The sequence below is a fragment of the Pungitius pungitius genome, chromosome 3, assembly GCF_949316345.1.
Source record: "Pungitius pungitius chromosome 3, fPunPun2.1, whole genome shotgun sequence".
NCBI lineage: Eukaryota > Metazoa > Chordata > Actinopteri > Perciformes > Gasterosteidae > Pungitius > Pungitius pungitius.
In genome coordinates this window covers 24,739,292-24,760,840 of record NC_084902.1, presented here as the reverse complement: position 1 = coordinate 24,760,840, position 21,549 = coordinate 24,739,292, and the positions used below count along the sequence as shown (strand labels likewise).

The following is a 21,549-nucleotide window of genomic DNA, read 5'->3' as shown; positions in this document are numbered from 1 at the left end:
GCTTTTGTTGTTGAGCAAACTGCTGACACACACTGACACACACACACACACACACACACACACACACACGCACGCCTGCTATCAGCTGAACATTTACAAACTGAAGCACGCCGTCCCCCACAAGGAGGAAATCTTTGGTCCAACATACACTACAAAAATGTCACAACCGTTTCAGAATTGCGGCAATTTCCAAAAGAACGACAAAACCCAGTGTTCTTTTTCACATATTCTTTTTTTTTTTTTTTACACATTTATCCAACAAATGATACGATCGGATACATGACAAAGTGTTGATGTGTGTGCGGAAGGTTACACAGAGGTCGTTACTGGCTGGCCGGAGGCGGGGAGGAGTCAGGGGCCGAGGGCGGAGCCACTTCTTCAAGAGTCGGAACCTCCACCTGTGCAGAATAAAGCCACATATGTCAACCGGTGTGTTTATTAATACTTTGCGTTAAACGATGACCTCCTCCCTATTTGTTGAGGTTTTGAGGACATTCCTGTGGGGGCGTTAGAGGGCCGTGGGCGGCTTTGTTTCCAGCGCCAGCTGGAGGCAGACTGGGGACCAGCGCTGCTTTCATGAACCTCACCGGTACGCACAAAAACACATCACATTTTTTCATATACACCGGACAACAGCATTCTAAAAGTCTGACGGTTAATCATCTAAAATGGGGTTGTAGGGCTCCTTTAAGGATTGGATGGTAAGGTGTTTCTGTTATTCTGTCCACATGGATCTAGCCTGGAAAACACATTAAATAAAAAACTAGGTTTGATATAGTAAACAGCTTAAAAACACGTCAGTGTTACAATAAGATAAGATTATAGCCTGCAAAATGAAGTGTAGGTATTGGGTGTATTATATATAGTGCGGAGGAGATTCCCATTAATGGCGTGACAAATGAAAAGGCCCGAAGGAAACTGTATGGCTTTCCATCAAAATGAATGGTCAAACCTCAAAAGCAAGACTAAAGTGGTTACACCCATCTTCTTATGCGGCCTTTTGCCATTTTCATCTAGCAATGCCCAGCAGGCAATGGAAGATGTGTCGAAATACCACTTTGAATGAAACATTGTGGTTTCTTTACAGAAACCACAGCTCGACCATTTTATGTTTTTCAGAGAATGAGAGTAATGATGCAGAAAGGCTCCTTTATCAGTGAAAATAACTTCAAATAGAAAACTCACAATCATTCAGCCGCATCGTAAAAAATAGAAAAGATCATGTCAAAGAACGCTGTTTGTTAAAACATCGCTTGCTCAGTTTCCATAAGGAGACCTTTCATCTGCGTGACGAGCTGCCGTCGTGTGGTTTTATAGGAAAAAGGTTCTGGATCCTTTTATGTTTACAGCTTCTCTTCCACTGAGCAGCAGCAGTGGCTCTCTGTTAACACATCAGGACAAAGACGAGAGGACGGCTCGCTCTCCAGACACATCATAAGCACACACACACAACACAACGTTGGTGTGTCAGGTGATACTATGGAGCAGTGTCCTCTGAATCAGAACAGTGATGTCCTGTAGCAGCTCTGCATGCTAATGCGCTGCTCACAGCGCCAGAAAGACGTGATCCAAATGTCCTCCACTTTTAATGTCCACTCTGTCTCCGACGTCCGGACTTTTGTCTTTCATAAAGTGCCGTTTCCATTCTCCGAAGAACCACATGTGAAAGTAAAATGTAGGCCACGGAGCAGTTTGTCATCAGTTGCCAAATAAAGAGTGTCTATTAATGAGTACTACTCTTTTCTCTCCTCTCCCCCCCCCCCCCGCCCTGTTACGCAATCAGTGATGCACAGAGAATGCCAGAAAAGCTGCAGCAAAATATATTTCGCCTAAATGAGTCCATCCAAAATTAACTCGCAGCCTAGTTTGAGTTTGAAGAATTGATGCCTCTCCTTTGGAGTCCAACTTGGTAACGCGCGCGCACACACACACACACACACACACACACGCGCGCGCAGACGATTCCGCTTTGCGTCAATCCGAGTGACACCGTGTGTCAAAGTGGAGCCTTGAACCTGCAGAGATTTAAAAATACTTCCTGCTTGGATCTCGAGTTAGCGACTGTGTCTTTCATGTCGACTTCTGAAAGCAGCCGTCTGTCCTTCGCGAGGAGAACGAGAGCGGCTTTTTTCCCCTCCCCCTGCAGACTGCAGCACGCGCTGCGTCTCCTCCGCTTTTGCCAAAGTATAAATGCAAAAGCTATAAAAAAAAAAAAAACGTAAACTCTGTTGAATCCTAACCCCTGGCTGCTTTGTGGGATCCAAAAGGCTGGCTGAGTGTGCAGTCATTTGGACGAGAATCCATCATCTAGACCAGAGTTGGCCACAATGCGTCAGCTTTGAAGTCTGTTGGAGGTAAAACAAAAGAAAGAAGATATTTGTTCTTCCTACCAGTTTCTCTGCCCGCTGCCTCAGTTTCCTCCAGACTGTGTGGTGAGCCTGCCGAGAGGGAGACAACGTGACTAGCAGGCACGTGGAGATACACGGAAAATACTGTGCACATACAAGAACAACATAACAGATGTGGAATCTGTACTGTGACAGTAATTCAAACGTCAAATTGTCTGAATCAATAGGGTGCCCATTGATGATATTTTAAACTATCCATCTTCACGTTGTCATTTAAAATTACATTTTTTTCATGCCACAGGAATATAGGTTAGTTCAATTGTCACGTTACATTTGGACCTTCATCTAAGTCTGCACCTAGTAGCAATAAAAGCCTCCAACTGAACCCCAAAGAAAAAAATCTCAAATAAGTGGCTAAGAATAGCTCTCCTGTGAAGGTCAGACTGGAGAACAGACGACAAAGGAAGAACGTTTTCACACACAACTTCAGTAAAAGGATTAAATAATGAAGAAAAAAGCCTTTGCTGTGGTTCAGTGCTGTTGGGTCCTCGAGTCCCGCACATTTCCCTACCTGCAGCTGCAGAGGCAGGGAGAGGCCCTGTGCTCGGCGATGGAGGCCCCGGGGCCCCTGCTGCAGGCTGTGGAGGGCGGTCACCTCGTACTGGGAGCACAGGCCTGTCCTGGCCACCAGGGGGCCCACACTCAGCAGCACATGGTCACCACATCTACACACGAGTGATGGGTAATGGTAAATAGTTGTGGGAGGAGATTAAAATAAAGTGACATGTAACAGGAGATTAAACCCACCTGTGGAGCATCACTGTGCCTTTGGGATTTTGTGCTGCCTTTTGTTCCACCTCTTCCTGTTTATACCTGAAAGACAAACAATAGAGGTATGAAGTGAGAGTAAGAAAAACAAAATGCATCACTGATGCAAAGAACTCTGCGCCGTCCACCTGCTGTGTGCAAAGACCTCCAGCGCCACAGAGGGCGCCACCTCCAGAGGCTCCCAGGCCAGGTCGGTGTGGATGAGCTGCTGGGCCCCTCTGGTCAGAGACCGCAAGGACTCCTGGAGGGAAAAAAAAAAGAAGGCCGCCACGATGTTTTACAAACACATCTCACAAAGAATCAGGTGAAGTTATTACACTTTAAAATGTGATAATACAGTGATATTTAGGGATGAGAATCGTTCGCATGTCTTCCTAACGATGCCGCTCATTGTAAATGCGTCATGACGCCACACACCCACTGCGTTTGTTTTGATTCAGAACGCAGCAAACATGCCACCGAGACTGAAGCGCTCCAAAGTTTGGCTATATTTTACGCAAAAAGACTTCATTACCGTCACTTGCAACGGTTGTAAAAGATCAATTTCGTCAAGGGGAGGGAGTACCTCCAATATGCAGAAACATTTGGCCACCCAGCATGCGATTCATTCGCGTGTTTGATACACTACAAGCAGCAGCGGAGCTAACAGGACACCATCTGTTATTAATCCCAAAGGTAACTTGTCTAACTTTACTTAGTTAATGTGAGCGGCGCGCCATTTCATTCATTGAGTCAACTTTTACTATGTAACAATAATAGTCTCCATTGTCAAACTTTGGAGCGCAAATATCTCTCGTGCACCTCTAGCTACTCCGTTTACAGAGGCAGAGAAGAATAAAATGACCCAGGCGAGGATAAACGAATGTCACAGAGCAGTGACTGAGTTTGCCACAGTAGATGATGCCTCTGCATTTGAATCAGGTTGAATCCAAATGAGCTCTGTTAAATGTTCTAAAAGGCAGAAGCTCTTCCTTTACTGTTTTCAGTTTGTGTTTTTAGTTTTCATGCCACATAAATGGCAGTTTTTTTTGTCTGGACCATTGACCAATGAATGTGAAAATTAACAATTTCCACAAAAGACACTCTTCTAGCACTTTACTTTGAGAATTAACTCACCTACTTTAAGTTACAAGTTAGACTCCAGTCTCTCTTCCTCACACCAACACAGATGTAGTGCAAATGACTCTGGCTCTCGTTTATTCCAAATTACGATTTGAGACAGCATGCGGCGGAGTACAGCTGAGGAGGGGGGAGCACAACCATAAAATAACTGTATTTGGTCTGAACTCATCACACAGTCACCTTTCCATTTGATTGACGTTGGAAAGTCCTGACCGGAAAGGGCTATGTGTGACAGACACAGACAGCCCCCCCCCCCCCCCCACACACACACACACACACGCACAGACCCGCCCACCCACCTCAGAGGGAGTCCACGAGTCGAGCTGAGGGTCGAGCACCACGTCGCAGCAGAAAGCTCCCGAAGTGACTGCATGGAGACAAATGACATGGAGACAAATTGGCACCACAGCACCTCCCATGGTCATGTGCCACAAAGAGAAGCTCGTCTACCTGGCACCTCGGGCGTGCTGAGCAGCTCCACAGCAAAGTCGTCCTTGAACGCAGTCTCCAGCACCTGGCCGAGCAAAGCGGCGCAGGAACGCCAATAGGCCTGAGGGGGGACAACGGGACGCACTGAACGTCAAACCCTTTCCACTAAGTCCCGAACACACCGATCACTGAGACAGGTCTATTAAATACATTTGAAAAAGCTGACAGATTGAAAAACTGGGTGGCTTATGTTAAAAGTTGCGTGATTTATCCTTTTTGTTGTAGGTATGTGTCACTACTCCTTTATCGAACAAACACTATTCATGGAAAGAAAAGGCCAGAAAGACAGAAACACTAGAAGAAAGCTCAGAGACAATGTTTCATTTTAGCTATGGTGGAAATTTAAAAGACGTCTTCTATAGAAACAGAATTTTGGCTTTATTGACTTTCATAACAAACAAATTCCTAAAACACAAAGAAAAAGCAGCAGATTCTTAACCTCTTTTCAAATAATATAATACATTGCATTTGTTAACCACCTGGTTGACGAGCGTGGGATCCTTGTCTTTAAATGTGAGCAGGGTCAGGGAGCAGGACTGGGTGAGGGGCTGGTGGAGAGACCACGGTTCCCCGTCCACCAGGGCCAGAGCCGAGCTGCTCACGTGATGCTCCGTCAGGTCTGACAGGAGAAGCAGACAGTCGGCAGGGAGCGAAACAAATATTCAGCAACGACGAAACACGAAGCGGGCGCATTATCAACGCGTGCAGATGAGCCATGTGGTCCGGGGTCCTCCCGCCTCGCCACAGAGACTTCCTGTGGACTCACGTCTGGCACAGCTCAGCGGCGTGGACATCCCTTTGTTCATGACGAGCATGGTCCCGTCCAGGCCCGGGCCCCGCATGGACACCTCGATCTTCTCGATGCGGGGGTACAGAGCCCTCTGCCTCGCCTGCTCTCTGGAGAAGACGGCACTGCGCTGGCTGCGGCCCCCGGGGGCCGCCGCGCGCGCTGCTGCCGCGGCAGTTGCAAAGCCTGTGGACGGGTGAAAGGGTGGTTGTCATAGCAACGTAGTCAGGGGGACCTGGACTCACCTGGACTCAAAAATACAATACAATACAGAGCTTGTGTTGGGAAATAAAGGGTAAACAAACTGTGCAGAAAAAGTGCGATAATGGGAAGTGTAGTCTCCAATGTTTTAGATACAAGTTAGGATATGCGTTTGATTTAAATGTATAATTCATGGAGCATTTGCACAATTAGACAAAACTGAAGGTCTGAAACCTTCAACTAACCTTAGTACTGCGTTACTTAACATGAGAGCAGACTGCTCATAGAAGTTTATACTTTCAAGAACAAAGACATTTTAGAATATCTACGGCCTTGTGATTAGACAAGTAGTCAGGATGTACTTGTGCGATCATAATAAACAATAATAACAATAACTTAACGCAAATATGAGTAACGTTATGTCATTTAATGCTAAAAAAAAAGCTTGCTAACCGAAATGAATTCAAATCATTTCGTTATTGATTACACAATTGCTTTAAATAATATGTAACGTTAATATGTAATAATTAAAATGTCAAATATTATTCATCAAAACCCTAACGTTAAATATAAACTTGCCAATGATCGTTTTGCTCTAGCTAGCCCGCATGCTAAACTGGTAGCTAACGTTACTCACGGCGCTGGAGCAGTTCACACGCGGTCCTGGTCACCATTGTGAAGAATATCAAAGTACCCACATACGAAAATAAAAAGATACAGAAGGGCCAAATTGATAAAGGTGTGTCACTTCTGTTTGAAGGACGCCATGCCTATTTTGTGTGCAACTAATATTCCGGTCCGGGCAGGAACTGTAGTCAGTGTCCATAAAGGTCCGTGTGGCATGGACGACAAGGTGCAGTTCCGGTTTGTAACAGCAGGTGTCACTGTTGATCAATATTTTAAAAAGGCTCACGTAAAGGAAACCCTGATATGCTATATTTATCTGTTGCTAGAGAGAGTGAGAGAAAAAAAAGACCCATCAGACCCACATACATCAACGGGGCCTAACAACATAATATGTCTCAGTAGAGTACTTGATATTTCTTTAAGCACTTGTTTAAAAGTTTTCTTATTTATGGCGTCCCTCGACAATTTCATTTCTGAATTACTACAGTCTCTGTCGCCTAAGTGCTGATAGACTGTTGCTCTTACGCTGATTGGATGGATCCCAAAGTTATGATCTTGGCTCTGAAGTCTCACATGTCCCCAACTTCATCCTCTAATGGCTCCTAATGGCATTCAGAACTTGACAAATGGAGTTTGGAGTTTTCTGGACCAGAATCGTCACTGAGTGTTGGCACTAATGGCAGCAGCTGGAGCAGCGAGACGGCCGGCCAGGGGACGAAACATCGTAAATCACCTCAACGCAGGCCGAGATGGAGCCAGATTACGGGTGCCAATCTAACAACCTCTAGAGGCTAAAGTATAACCCAAAAGTTTTATTTAGCACTCAAATTTTAAAATTTTAAATAAAAACAAAAAATTGTTTACCGTCACAATCACACAAAAACCTTCTCACAACAATAACTACACAAGACACATATGTGCATAAAGGTTTATTTTTTTTTGTTGAAAATAAGTGTTCCTCACATTGAACCGCTAACATATCTGATGTGACGTTAAGATAAAAGAACTACACGCTGACACTGATGTTCACGTCATACAATGTAACAAGGCATTTGTATCATCTGTAAGGTGTAAAGAAGTGTCCGGCTGATTGTTTCATCAGTTGATTGATCGATACTGTCTCTTTGGGTGACGTTGATCGTACTCAATGTCAGTGTGACAGTACAACATGCACACACCATCCACAGTATGTCAACAGTTGGGATCTTCTGCATTAATAAGGTGCGGCTCCCTTTTTTTCAGACATTCTCTCATCTCGTCATTCATTCATATTCAGGCGGGCCCTGCTGTGAGATTAACTTCCAGTACGACTCCATCACAGTGGTGTTACTTGACATCCGGGTCGGGATATCCAGGTGACTGGTCTGGCACTGTTCGAAAGAAAAAAGGGAAGGAAGAAAAAAGTTCCCAAACGTGCAAAAGTAAAAAAAAAATTTAAAAAAAAGAAGAAGCAGAAGAGAAGAGGAGCGATAAAACTGGGGAGCGCACTGCCAACTCGGGCTTGGGCCGATGGCTGGTTTCCCAAAATGCATTTAGCACTATGATCCTTTTGGCTGTCGAGATGGTTTTGGCACCGTGCGGAAACCCGGAACGTTGTCTCCTGGCAACCAGGAGGACGGTAACGACGCAGGAGGTCGAGGGTCGCCTCGTTTCTTTTTTTTCTCTCAAGGGGAAAAATCCCCCCCCCCCCCCCCCCGATGTCCGAAGAGTGATGTACGTTGTAGAGCTAATTACCCCCCCCCCCCCTTTTTGCTACGCCTGCATCAGTTAAGGGATTTCCTACATTTCCCAGAATGCACAGGCCTAAACTGCTCAATACAGGAAGCAGGTCGTAACAGTTTTAGAAAGAGTGGATTCTCACTTTCAAATCCCTCCGTCTTCAACTCGTCGAATTCCACCCCCCCCCCCCCCCCCTCCTCCCGTCCACCCTCCCCCCACCCACCCACCCCCCCCTGGCAGGCTGCTACTGTACGCTGCAGGCGGGGCAGCAGGCCTCCCTCCGGTCCGGCAGAGGGCAGAAGTCCATCTGCCTCACGATCTCGGCGAAGAGCTCGTCCACCATGGTCTTGCTCTTGGCCGAGGTCTCCATGAAGGGGCAGCCCCAGTCCTCGGCCAGCGCCTGGCCCTCGCCGGGGGACACCTCCCTCTCCTCCTCCAGGTCCACCTTGTTGCCCACCAGCACCACCGGCACCTGCTGATACCTGGAAATGAGAAGAGAGAGTGTTGCATCAGAGGCGTGCACATCTGGAAGTTGCTGTCAGCCCCCCCCCCACCCCCTTTCCTCCCCCGGTCCGGGTGCGTTTTGTTCCAGACCGAGACTAAAGCAACTTCCTGCTGCCGAAGGGGGAATGCAGGAGGGAAAGAAACAGACCAAACTGTGTGTGTGTGTGTGTTTGTGTGTGTTGTTGGCCTACATAGTGTATTTGTTAGATGCAGAAACAATAACGTTTTTGAACAATGCACAATGGAGCGATTCAGCTCCAGCTCCCCAGGAGGCCTCCATCACTCCCCCCGTGGTGTTATTGTCAGTGGGCGGTCCCGTTAGAAAACCGTCACCAGGAAGAAGGAATAAACAACCGCTGCGCCGCTCTATTTATTCGTGGGAAGTTGTATACGCGGCGGCGGGGGCGCGCGAGCTGCCCGGCTAATGGCCCCCCGTTCTGGTTCGTGATGGGTGGCCCTCCACGTTGCGTCATTTCCATCATGCACTAATGCGTCTCTTAACGGGTCAGAAGCTTTCTTCCCCTCACAGCGCGTGGCTGACGATGACAGTTCGCCTGCGTCCATCGATACAAGGAAACCAGGCCGGGGCAGAGTGATGGTTGAGGTTATTGAATAATTCAATAAAGCTAATGTGCTGCTCTCACGTGGGGGGCCCGTTCAACGTTGGCCTTGGATGCCTTGCAACTGAACCATTTACTGCCTAATATGTTCCTCCGGCTCATTCATCGAAAACAGCGCGTTGTTGTGACTACATGCCGGGATGGTGGTGGCGGTACTTTGTTTCGATGATTAAATAACCACTGCACGTCCATTACAGCGAGCATATATTGTCACAGGGAGCAATGGCAGTCAACCGGAAGTCACTCCCGAGTGCGTCCCCCCCCCGGCTTATCCGTCCGCTGCTGCCATTGAGATGAAATGAGCTCTTATCTGCAAATTGGGGGCCGGCTGCCACGCCGCCCGGGCTCGGGGTCTCCCTGAGCTAAACCGACCTGCTGAGGTGCCAAAATGTTGCAAATGTCAAAGACTTCCCTGCAGCTTGACATTTTCTCTCACACACACACACACACACAAACAAGAGCTGACCTCAGCAGGACGGGCGTCTCACACAGGCCCGGTGTGCCGGACTCAGGGGGGGGGGGGGTGAAGTGTGAACCAGGTGCGCATCACGGGTACAAATGCAAGCTGACAGCCTCGCAGGAGGAACTCTATATATAACTTCAGAGACACGGGTGGGACGGCGGGTCGTTTGTTGCGGCATCAAAACCGGCGCTCCGGTAGACTCAAAACCCGCTGGACGTGCCCTCAATTAAAATGTGATCCCAGGGGTATCTCCAGCTACACGCTAACTAAGGTGTTATCACATATATTTGTGCTACTTGTCGTATCATTTCAAGCTAGATCTTTTTCGGAAGGAATGTGTGTTCATTTTTATTTTTTTCAGATTGCGGTCTTTAAAGTAAAACCCAACATTGATATGCAAAATAAGAAAAATGATATTGCTCACACAATTACTGTCTCCAGATAAACGGGCATTGGCCAGATATTACAGCTTTCGGTACATAATTCAATCAAATTTAGCCCTTTTGTTTTGTGTAGCACTTTATTTAATAAATGCTACACATATTTGAGTGACAGCTCAAAAAGGATGCGGCCTGTGTCACGTCGCTTTTCCTTTCCACTGCCCTCGCGTGGTACGTATTGCCGTATTTACGTCGACGTTCACAGTGAACAGGGTCCTCGTCCTCGTTTTGGTGGCTTCTCCAGGTGCGGGTACCGTCACCTGTGTGTCATGAAGCCGGAGGATGTTACACACAGAGCTAACTTGTCCCCGGTCCAGCACGACTTGGCAGCCAAGCACCGCTGGAGGGAATGTGCTTGCATGGCTCGGCTTAAACGACCGGCTCTGTGAATGTGCAGCGTTTTTGGTTTTCTGAAATGGAAGTGGGGGACGAGTCGCGTTGGATTTTGGGGCGAAACGAGCGGCGGCGGCTTAATGCTATGACACGTGGATATGGATCTTAACGTTTGTGTTGATTTCCGCGATCCCGCCATGAAAACATCCCTTCGGGGCAATGTTCTGTTTCGGGGGCCCCGAGGCGGCCGCATGTGGAATCTTGCACAACATGTGCTGAGCGACATTTGGGCCTTTACAGTAAACAAAAAGAAAATAAAAGCTTGCTCAGGGGAGGAGGGGGACATAAAAACCTCCCACACACGCAGAATCTGTGTTTATAACTCACAAGGAGGGGAAAAAAACAACCCTTTTTCCACTTAGCCTGAGGCTGCCAGCGCCTTATTAACGCTACCTGCTGTGCTAAACAGCTACAGTGACTTTCCCTTACGGGCCGAGGCAGAAACTACAAACAAAAACAGCCAGGCGCCTCCGACACCGGGCCCTCGGAGCGCCTGCGTCCTCTGCATCTGCCGCTAATTAGCGGCCTCGCGCACGTGTCCGTTTGCGGGGGGGGGGGAGACCCGGACGGAGCGGGACCTACAGCGCCCGAAGGGTGTCGCCGCCGGACGACGAGGCAGCAGACGACGCAAACCGCAAAAAAACGATGGAGGGTCTTTGTCTTTGTTCTTCATTTGCGCCTTTGGTGCGGATGCAGTAAAGGCAGCATGGGAGTCCTAATTACTTTAATTATTCCTGCTTTGCAGTGCAGTCTAGACATAGAGTACAAAATGAAGAGGTTTAAAAACGAGTAACCAGGTGGGAGGGAACTTTAATGTCATAAATGTTCTCGGGATTCTTAAAAGTTTGCTTGATTTCCCTCTGCAACGCTTTCACAACAGCAGACCTACTTGAACAGACTTGAACCAGAAATCCAGAGGTGTGAAAGCGGCTTAGAGTGTGTTTGGGTGCATTCCAGCTACAGATAAAGGATTTTATACTAAAGCCTAGTTTATGCTTCTGCATTTTCAGAGAAACGCAAGGACACGCAGACCCAAGAGCCCCTTGCGCGCCTTTTCGCCCCCTCTTGCGCGCTTGCGTCTGTCATCCCATTTTTCTGGACTTGCGGCTGCTAACGACATCCTTTCTGGAGTCTCCACGTTTCCGGTTTCATAGCATAATTGCGCCATTATTTAAACGAAGATTTACGAGAGAATGAATCAGTTTGAAGAGTTTTTGTTGGAAAAAAACGTGAATATGACCACTCATACAACCCGTCATTGGCGGACTATAAGGTTGCGTCCTCATAGTGGACGCAGATCTCCGCGAACGTCGGTTTGCCAGGCGAGGGGTTTACAAAGTTGTGGAGGGAAAAAATGCGATGAAAAGCAGCAGTGGCGATGCACGGGGCAAAAAAGCCTCTAATGGATGAATAAACAAACCAACGACTTCCACGCCAGACGTCACTCTGTAGGTCGTCTTCAAGAAAAAACGTTTTTTCCACCTAGTGTTCTGGCGGTGAATTGCTTTGCAAGACTTGATGAACCATGAATTGAAACGAGTCCGTCGACACACAGACGCAGAAGCATGTTCCAGCCTTAAGGAATCTCGCCTGTTTATGCATTTACCATCCTGTGGACTCGGGGGCTTTTATTCATTGATGCATTCACCTGTGCGAGACCGTCCCAGTGTCCCATTCGATCAGCTCCAAACGTTGCACAAATGTGGTAACACAGATGTGCAACACAGCTGCCGGAGAGCCGTCCCAAAGAGCGCTTCAAACCGAGCCGGCCCGCTTTAACAACTCTCTCCATCTGGACGCTAAAAGCCCCGAGGTCGGGGAGTTGCACTGCACCTCCACCAAAGCTCCCCCTGGGACGTGTCGTTTTCTGGTGCCACTCAACGCCGCCTGATGCTCATCTCCTGCTATTAGACACAGCATCAGTGCAGCGTGAAAACGCAGCCCGAGTGCTTTGAATCCGCCCTCCTCATCCTCCTCTTCCACCAGGGCCGACACTGCAATAAAGCTTCACAGGCGAGCAGGGAGATTATTAGATTGCGAGGAGGGCTACGCCCAGATGTTGTTTCCACAGATTGCGGCGTGGACACGGGGGTTCATTGGGTCGATCTGCGAGGCGCTCGAAGTGCGTCAAAAACGACGCGTTCTGCGCAAAGTACGCATCAATGATGCATCAATGATGCACCGAGACGTGATGAAAAGCACCTCGTTTAATGACGGCTGAGCGCCTAATACAGATTTCAACAGTCTTTGTGGTGGTGGAGAGCTAACACGCTAACACGCTAACTCCTATTACTTTTCAGACAGGCCTTCTGGTGCGGGAGACAAGTGGCGGGAAATGCTAAACACTAGAAAGGAATAGTTTGGTATTCTGCTAAATTCACTCTGTTGCCGAAGATTTGACGTCTAGAATGATGCCGCTTATGTAAATACGCTGTACAGCCGATTAGCTTAGCTTAGCATCAAGGAAAAATGTAAATCGTTGTGTTGTTACTCATGTTAAATAATTGAGCTGCAGGGCTGCATGTAGCATAATCTCTTGAAGCATAAGGTGTTGACCCCTGTTTAAAGTAATTATGCTAAGCAAAGCTAATTGGCCCCGGGCTCCGGTTGAATGCAGCACAGACGTTATCGACGTTATCGACCTTCTCATTTAACTGCTGGCAAGAAACTGATTCGGTGTATTTCCCAAAATGTCCAACTATTAGTCAAAGTGTATTTCCCGCTCCTCACTGCACCGCCGCCTCATACGCACGAGTCAGCACAATCGAGGTGATGTGCCACACAGAGCAGAAACATACAGGATCCCACATCTTTTCCATGATACCCCACCCCCTTCACAGCCCCCCCCAGGCCCCTGCACAAGCCTGCCGGTTTATATGTCTCCTTAATGAAGGCCTGATGTCTTCTTGGCTTCCGACCCAACACAATCCCATTAAGTCCTGGTGAGTGGGCACATACTACATCTCCGTGCGGCGCTTGTTGTTGCTGCTGGCTCAGCGAGAAGTTCGGGAGGCCGATCCCGTGGACACAGCAAACGAAGAGCGGGCAAAGATCGCGTTGCTCAATTTTATTAGAGGCGGGAGACCGCGCGGATGTCCGGTCCTCTCAAAAAAATATATTTGCGCTTTTGCAGGCTGCCAAATGAGACACTAAGGTTCAACGCGATACAGTACAGTATAGCAATCACGACATTAGACCCAGAGCAGTGAGAAATAAAAGCATGAAATATTAATGGAGAAACACTTGAGGACAGCGTAGGTGGGGATGCAGAGGGGCAGGGTGGGGGCGGAGCACAGTCCAAACCTGTCAGTGTACTTTGCATTTCAAAGGAGTTCCCCCCTGTGCACCGCGCCTCCGTCGGCAATGCAACGCTCTCCCCCGTGTTTGCACCTCCAACTGGGTTTACTCCGGGGGGGGGGGGGGGGGGGGGGATTATGTGTTGCTTCTTTAGCTTTACAGGTTCAACCTTTGGATAGAGCTCCTGCCTTCAGACATTATGCTAAGCTAACCGTCTCCTGGCTGCACCTTCACTCACAAACTGAGAGTGGTGGAAATTCCTCCTATCTCAGTGTAAGGACGTCTTTAATACCTCACCTTTGTAAAATTTGAAATAGGTTTCCGATGCTGTAATAGCAGCGGAAACATTGTCCTGGGACCAAACCAGCCCCACTTCATACAGTCTCGCCCTCACGACGCTAGGCCTTAAGACTCTTAAGTTGTCCGTGACAACGGACAGATGTGTCAGATGGAAAGATCCCCGTTCCCCTTCTCTCCCGTCTCTCTGCTCCTCTCCCAGCCGTGAGATGAGCTCAGTGGTTTTGTTGAGTAATGGACTGAGCTGATGAAAGCCACCCAGAGTTAGTCATGTGTGAGAGACAGAGGCTATGAGACGAGAGTTCAGCGGGTTGCTGTATGACAGGTGAGCCGCAGCTGGGCCTCCCTTATGAAGAACATGTGAGCTGGATGCAGCTTCTCACGCGCAGGGAGGAGGGGGTGGGGGCAGACAGGGAGGAAGAGGAGGGAGCTGAGAAGATGAAAGTTTTTTTTATTCCTCCTCCAAAAGAAGAATCCCACATTTTGTCGTGTCTTTTTAAGTGGGACAGGGGGACTTTTTGGGGCCCTCGGGACCCCAAAGAATCCCCCCATCCCACTTAACGTGGAAACTCCCCAGCAAGATGATGAATACTTTTTCATAGTTATAAATCCACCTGGACATTTTCAAGGAATGAGCGTGGCAATCAATCCACTGCATCACAACACAACTTGCGTTGCCCATGTAGCAGCAGGATGGGACAACTTACAGGGGCCCTCAAACGATAGATAACCCCATCCCTCTTGCATCACGCTAGACAGGATAAATCATCTTATTTTTAATGCCGTCTCACCTTTTCACCCTGATGATCTGGTCCCTCATGGGCTTGATGTCCTGAAAACTTTGCTGGTTGACCAGGCTGTAGACCAGGATGAAGCCTTGGCCGTTCCTGATGTAAAGGTCCCTCATCGAGGCGAACTGCTCGGTGCCGGCCGTATCGAGGATCTCCAGCACCGACGGAGAGGAGTCCACCTCGATCTCCTTCCGGTAGAAATCTTCGATGGTCGGGTCGTACTTCTCGATGAACGTCCCGGTGACGAACTGGACCGTCAGGGCGGACTTCCCCACCCCGCCGCTGCCGAGCACCACCACCTTATACTCCCGCATCGCGCTCCGGCGGACCTGAATCCGGCATGCAGAGAACGAGGTCCTTCAGCGGCGGGCGAAACGAACGCAAACCCCCGGTGCAACGGGCGGGTCTAGACGCGCGCGCGCTACGCGGCCATGGCACGGCGACCGGCCTGTCTCGAACGCGACGCGCTAACCCTCCCCCCCCCCCCTTTTTTTCTCTCTCTCCCTCCGCTTCTACCTATCTGCTTCTCGTTCTGTGGATGCTGGAGCGGGCGGCCCCCGGCAGGATGAAGGGCCACGGCCTCTCTACTGAGAGATTCCCACGCTATCTGGCAGGGACACCGTTCCGGGGGCATCCATAATGCAATAAGGCGTTGGTGGGGTAAAAAGAAGAGAGGCTATTAATAGAGCCGAGGCGCATCTTTGTGCGTGCCGACGGGAGCGGGGGGCGAGCGGTGCGCGTCTCCCGCACAGTGGGGTACAGTGGAGGGAGGAGGGGGGGGGGGATACGGTTAAAGGCGAAGCGCCGTGCTCATCCTTATGGAGGGCGACGGGGCTTTGCTGGGAGTCCACGCCTCTGGAGTCGGCGCATCCACATTGGATGTTAGGCTACTATTTCCTGGAATGTATGGGGGGCGATTAGTGCCACATGGAGACGGAGGGAGGATGGGGATCTAAGGAAGGATCTAAAGGAAATTGCCACTAGCCCTATTTTGTAAGTTACATTGTGTCCATTAAACAACAACAAAAATCCAATGATTTGATTTGCACTCGGGTCAACATTGCTGTAGTAAACTGGCCCACCTCCCGGACATGGTGGCTCTCTAAGGTCATGCTGTGGCTATGGAGGGCTTAGTCACTGTTATTTTGGGGCATTTTCTAAATGGACTGATGTGACACTGTTGTCATGGAATCCAGCCGGCAAACCCGGGCTGAGCACCAATCGGATGACAGGACGAGTCCCTCTCCACAAGTCTCAAGAGGAAATTCTGTGTGGGTGTCCACTGCTCTTGGCCTGGTCTTGCCCTTGCTGGTTGTTGTTAAATATAATATTTGACATGTTTTAATATGAAGTCCCTTGAGTATGGAAGTATGAAAGTAACTTACACTGAGCAGAGTTCTGATCAAACCCTCAAATTTTCTTACTCAACTCAAAAAATGTTTCCACTGGTGTAACAGGAAATAACATGGTAAACAACAAATTAAAGAGTCCTTATCACAATGTTCCCATGCGGTTACTAAATGGCGTATGGCAGATAGCTACTTCCATGAAAGCAGCATCAACATTTGGTCTGAAGCTTGAGAACCTACTCGCTGGGTTTATGTGCTTTTATGGCAGTTGTTCCCAGAGTGGACTTCTGGGACCAACGAGGGGCCTTTGAGAGAGGGGGGGGGGGGGGGGGGGCGTTCAGTTTCCTTTATGGGACACAAAGAAGAGATCCAAGCCAAACATTTCTTTGATTTTCTTTATTTCTTTCTTTCAATAGATTTTACACTATCTTGTTGGAACCAAAGAAACATCTGACTATAGAAACATAAAATAGCACAAAAGTATGCAAAAAAAACAATACATTTTAAAAAATGATTACATTTAAACTATAAATCCGATGAGGGTCTTCTCGTCAATTTTTCTTTGTGTCTTTACTGTGTTGGCGGGGCACACTGCAAAAAACGATGGCACACACAGGCGGTAATGATTCAGGGCCTGCAGTCTCCAGTGTAGCGCCCTCTTCTGGCTAAAGCTGTGAATTTCAATCTCCCACCCTGCTTTTGGCCTTTTGATGTGCACATTAAAACCTTAAAAAATGTTTTCAGATATAAAGATACACATTTGAAAAAGAAAATTGAGAAGGGATTTGAGAAAGAAGACCCGGTCAGATCTCTTGAATAAACTTCTTAGGAACTCTTAAAAACATAAAACCTTAAGCACGATGGAGTCAAGATAAGGCAAAGTGTTTTGGATAAGCTGAGACTGCTCAGTTGACAAACTGCTCAGAAAGTGCTTACATTTTTTCTTTTTCTTTCTCCGTCAGTCAATCATTGCAAACACATTAAAAAATAGAAACAACAACAAAAATTAACATTACACCTCAAGAGGCTTCCATACACAAGGGCATTGGGGGTCACCAAATCGGGACATTTTGTGAGGATAAACATTCAGGACGTTATCGTTCAGTAAGAAAAGAAAAATGCTTTCTCATGCAACATGTTGAACTGGAGTCATTCACCAGTGCTTTGGATCGATAAGACAGACTGACTGTACTAGCAGGGTGCAGAAACCTCACAAAACCCTTTAAAGGGAATGGGAAAAAAAACAGATTACATTTAAACAATATGAAAAGTGCAATCCTTAACTCTAGTAATACATACGCCTTGAATAAAATGTCTCAATGTAGAACATATAAAGATCCTTTGTCAGGGGTTGGACTTCTGAACTTATTTACTTTAGATTATTTAGTTCTTATATATATATATATATGTGTATATATATATATATATATACACACATACATATTTATATATATATATATATATATTCTACGTAATATTGATGACTTTACATATATTTAAGTGTTAAAGTCGCAGCTCTACACAGGCTGTCTATCTGCTAATGTAAATATTAGGTCATTGTCATAATCTCAGTGAAGAATAAGAAATGTTCATATCTCCTTTACGATCTACCTTGTGTACAGTGTTCTAGCAAAGAGAAACAAAACAAACAACTTAACAATGTAATTTACAAAAATATCGAACTTTAGTATTTGCAACATTTGTTTGCCACGGCAACAACTTAATATTGTTATGAAATACTATTATACTAGAGTGAAAAGTACATATTTTTTGAAAATTTTCTGCTCTTTTTTTTGGTAAAATGTCATCAATACAATAAACATTTTTTTCCCCAACAACACATGAAACTCTATAGCTATGCTCATTAGTGCGACACCGTGATCTTGTGAGAAGGCAAGAAAGATCCAGTAGCTTTCCATTGGTGGGTTGACTTTTTAACCCCCGCCCCTCAGACGAGCGCGACTTCCCATTCGCTGACCTGACAGGTTAGACCTTGAAATGACCAACCGTGCAGAACAGCTCAATAAATTACATTCATTTCAAAATAGAATAGTTAACAACATAGTTTGACTAAAATCCGACCAAGAGAAACATAATAAATTACGACAAAAACAAAACTTTCACCACCTTCCACAAAAATCACTGACAAATCAGAATGCGCGTGGAGACAATCGGAGCGAACGAAGCCCCCCAAAAATACACGTGAAACCAGAGTGAAGTGATTGTGGATCATCAATGTTGATCAAGCACCATGAAATTACATCAGGGGTTTTTGTAAAATGAGAGTTAGTCAAATCGTGCTTTTCAAACGAGGAGTAGGTCGAATGGAATAATGGTCTGGGCTGAAAGAGATGATTGTTTTGGGTGGAGGTGGCGGAGGAGACAAAGGGGGGTGGGGGGAGGGGATGAGGGAAGGGGTCAAAAATACCTTGATAGTAGACACAACACAAAATTTAAATAACTTTGAATACATTTCTAGAACCATGAATATAAACTCTCAAAAAAGAGACACTTTACTTACATGACACAGTTTACAATACATTGTTTTCGTTCCTTGTGTAAACTACTCGAACCGTGGTTAGAAACGATGGTGCGCCGCGAAAGTCGCCACGCGTCCTACAAAGCTAAGGTTTTTATCTTTTTCTTTGTCGGTTCTTTGACTTCTTTCGCTTCCATCGAGTCACGTGTGATGTCTTTCCCCGAAATAAAGTCCACTCAGGCTCCCGACAGCCGGTGGTGGTGTTTTGTGTGTGTGTGTGTGTGTATCTCGTTCATGAGCATTTTTTAGGCACTTCTACGTTTTTTTTTCTAAAATGGAACAGGATCATCGGTGATAGTGGGGCGGGGGGGTCACAGATAGCCCTCCAGTCCAAGTACAAGTCATCTTTTTTTTCCTTTCTTTTTTTTTTTTTTTACTTGACGAGCGTCGTCAAATGCACCGTATTTTTGTTTAGTCTCAGCACTTTTAACCACCCCCCCCACACACACACACACCAACCCCCACCCCTCTCCAATTTGGGCCCAGGTGTCGTCACCTGCTCGACCTCGCTTCAAGTCCCAGTCTGCCGGCAGACCATCAGTCTCACGCGCATGCGCACAAGGGCTCGGTGTGTTGGTTTTAAAGCCCTTTTGGCACGGACCCGAGCCTTCAGGGGGGTTTTCTTTTCTTTCTTTTTTTGTGTGTGTGTGTGTGTTGTTGATATCTTCAGTGACTGTCTTTCCCGGGTCCCGACCGCATGCAGAAGTCTGTGCGCGATCCATCCCGCTCGCTGCTCTCGAACAAAAAAGAACTGAACGCGAAAGTGGCAAAAAAAACAAACAAAAAACAAAGCAGAACTTATCAAGGGTGCGAAGATGTGGCTCTGCTCGCTGGCAGGTTGATTTCCATCGACCTTCTTCTGCTTTGGCAAGATGCTTCCAGAGATGAAAAGTTGTCCGGAGGAGGAGGAGGAGGAGAGGGGGGGTGTCATCATGGCATCTTAACAGCATCTGGGGCAGGTGAGGGTCACCACTCTCGCGGGGACAGTCCCATTAAGAAAAAAATGAGCCCGTCCGCCCCAAGGACATTCAACTTCCCAGAGAGGAAAGCAAAAAATAAAAAGAATAAAAAATAAAAAACTCTCTTATGAGCGCTGGTGCAGTTGTGGTGGGGTTTACTGCGACTCTTCCGGTAACTAAATGTCTCATACAGTGCACATCAAGCGTCTCTCTCACAGTTCTTTTCCCTAACCGAAAAGGGATGAACATTGTGCAGCGCTTTCTCGAGAATAAACATGAAAGAGAGGGGATCCACGGTACTTTGGGAGAACAGGTGGTAAAATGACCTCTATAGTGTATCTGCTGTGTATGTAGTACTATACATTAGAATATTTTAGACTTTTTCACGTTAATAGTTCTTTTTTTTTCTAGCAGTACGTACAGTATATAACCTTTTTTTTTTAAATGTTGTTTTAAAGTGTGTGTTACACCGGCACTGCAGTATATCTCATGGTTACACTCTTAGCATGCAGGTTGCTGGACCTCGACGTGAGAGGTAAGGTAGTATTTACACTGGGGCGGTTTGGGGTTTTCGAATGCGGCTTCGTGACACTCCATTCCCTTCCTGAAACTTACTTCAGGATAATCTGGAGGAGAGAGATAGAGAGATGGAGACCGGAAACAAAAGGAGGGAAACAAACAGGGGAGACACATTTAGTCAACCTGAAAGAGAAAAAACTTTTAATATTTTAATATCATAATCAAGATATATTTTATTGTGTTTGGTGTGAACTGGGTCAAACTCTATTTGCCTTCATTTCTGCCGAATTAAGGCATCAATGTGCTTACAACAAAGGTTGTCAAATCGTCTAACAAACCTTTACGCCGGATCCCGGCTGCCTAGATTGTGGGCGAAATTTAAACGCCTCTTTAGGGCGGCATCCTGGTCCAAATCATTCAAAAAACAGGGAATGTGTCGCTAGAAGCCACTTTGATATGACGGGTGGAGGTAAACACGCCCACATATCAACAAGGCAACGTCTTTGTGTTGGAACAGTTCTGATAGGGTCTTAGTGAATGAGTTGTGGTCACGCCACCTGCCAGATGAGAGGAAAAAGTTGCCGATCGTCTGCAAATAGCATTTGACTCAGGTCTGGTCACCTCTGAGCGTACTCTCTCTTTAGGAGATAAAACTGATCCAACACAAGAAAGAGAGAGGGAGAAAAAAAGAAGAATATTAGAGTTGTCTTTGGGGGTGGGGGGAGGGGATTAGACACAGGTAGAAGAGCTGCTTTGCGGGGCCATCATGTGGTTGCCACTGGCAACAAGCCGACACGTCACACAGCAGCGCGGCGCTTGTTAATGTGCAAGAGGCAGGAGCCGCTGGTCGCATCACACATCGCAGAAGGTCACCCCGCAGGTGGAGAGGTGGGGAGCGCGGGCTGCTCCACAGTGCGGCGTGGAAAAATATTGCTGGTGGGGGATCAGCCACGTGTGGGATGTTACACCCCCCCCCCCCCCTCTTCACCTGGTACCGCAGGTGGGGTAAAACCAAACAACAAATGTCCTAACTATAGTCAATTAAAAAGGGGGCGCACGCAACTTGTAGTGTGTGATGTAATGCCCCGTTCAGACAGTCGAGGGCGCTGCCACATCACAATACAGCACCCACCCCCCCCCCCCCCCCCCCCCCCCGCCCAGCAAGACGTCAGCAGTCTGGCACATTGACCGCACGCTGAACGTCTGTCAACGTCTGCAACAAACGTCCCCCCGCCCCTCCATGCAGGCGTGTCCCTC

At 47.3% G+C, this 21,549-nt stretch overlaps 3 protein-coding genes across 16 annotated transcripts in view; all 3 read right to left on the bottom strand.

Moving 5' to 3' along the window:
- Positions 1-74: 74 nt before the first annotated feature.
- mrpl39 (mitochondrial ribosomal protein L39) lies at positions 75-6,616 on the bottom strand. The gene is made up of 10 exons (XM_037467745.2): positions 6,413-6,616; positions 5,554-5,760; positions 5,267-5,406; positions 4,749-4,848; positions 4,598-4,665; positions 3,305-3,417; positions 3,156-3,221; positions 2,920-3,073; positions 2,391-2,438; positions 75-398 (listed from the first exon to the last, which is right to left on the bottom strand). The coding sequence occupies exons 1-10, from the start codon at positions 6,447-6,449 to the stop codon at positions 324-326; spliced, it is 1,008 nt and encodes a 335-aa protein (XP_037323642.2). The 5' UTR covers positions 6,450-6,616; the 3' UTR covers positions 75-323.
- A 1,741-nt stretch (positions 6,617-8,357) lies between these two features.
- LOC119215526 (ras-related protein Rap-2a-like) lies at positions 8,358-15,702 on the bottom strand. Its single transcript, XM_037467757.2, has 2 exons — positions 14,927-15,702; positions 8,358-8,603 (listed from the first exon to the last, which is right to left on the bottom strand). Exons 1-2 carry the CDS (start codon positions 15,238-15,240, stop codon positions 8,366-8,368), a joined length of 552 nt encoding a protein of 183 aa, XP_037323654.2. The 5' UTR covers positions 15,241-15,702; the 3' UTR covers positions 8,358-8,365.
- Positions 15,703-16,656: 954 nt separating this feature from the next.
- Positions 16,657-21,549, bottom strand: part of mbnl2 (muscleblind-like splicing regulator 2) — a 38,353-nt gene continuing 33,460 nt past the window's right edge. For 9 of the 14 annotated variants that reach the window (XR_005120808.2, XR_005120826.2, XR_005120787.2 and 6 more), the window contains 2 exons: positions 20,850-20,945; positions 20,273-20,399 (listed from right to left, as the gene is read on the bottom strand). Coding sequence is in view for 5 of the 14 variants with exons in the window: in XM_037479452.2 (XP_037335349.1) it covers positions 20,275-20,399 (125 nt within the window). In the remaining 9 variants the exon portion in view is untranslated. Of the gene's footprint in view, positions 20,400-20,849; positions 20,946-21,549 lie in introns of all 14 variants that reach the window. The other 5 variants (XM_037479574.2, XM_037479734.2, XM_037479452.2 and 2 more) reach the window with 1 other exon arrangement.

Bases quoted from the DNA above. Each gene is read 5' to 3' on its own strand.
- LOC119215526 (XM_037467757.2), bottom strand. From the start codon at position 15,240: ATGCGGGAGTATAAGGTGGTGGTGCTCGGCAGCGGCGGGGTGGGGAAG. The intron at 8,604-14,926 runs GTGAGACGGCAT...TCTCATTTCCAG, and splicing joins CAGATCATCAGGGTGAAAAG to GTATCAGCAGGTGCCGGTGG.
- mrpl39 (XM_037467745.2), bottom strand. From the start codon at position 6,449: ATGGTGACCAGGACCGCGTGTGAACTGCTCCAGCGCC. The intron at 5,761-6,412 runs GTGAGTAACGTT...ACCCGTCCACAG, and splicing joins GTGTGAACTGCTCCAGCGCC to GCTTTGCAACTGCCGCGGCA. The intron at 3,074-3,155 runs GTGGGTTTAATC...ACTCGTGTGTAG, and splicing joins GGCACAGTGATGCTCCACAG to ATGTGGTGACCATGTGCTGC.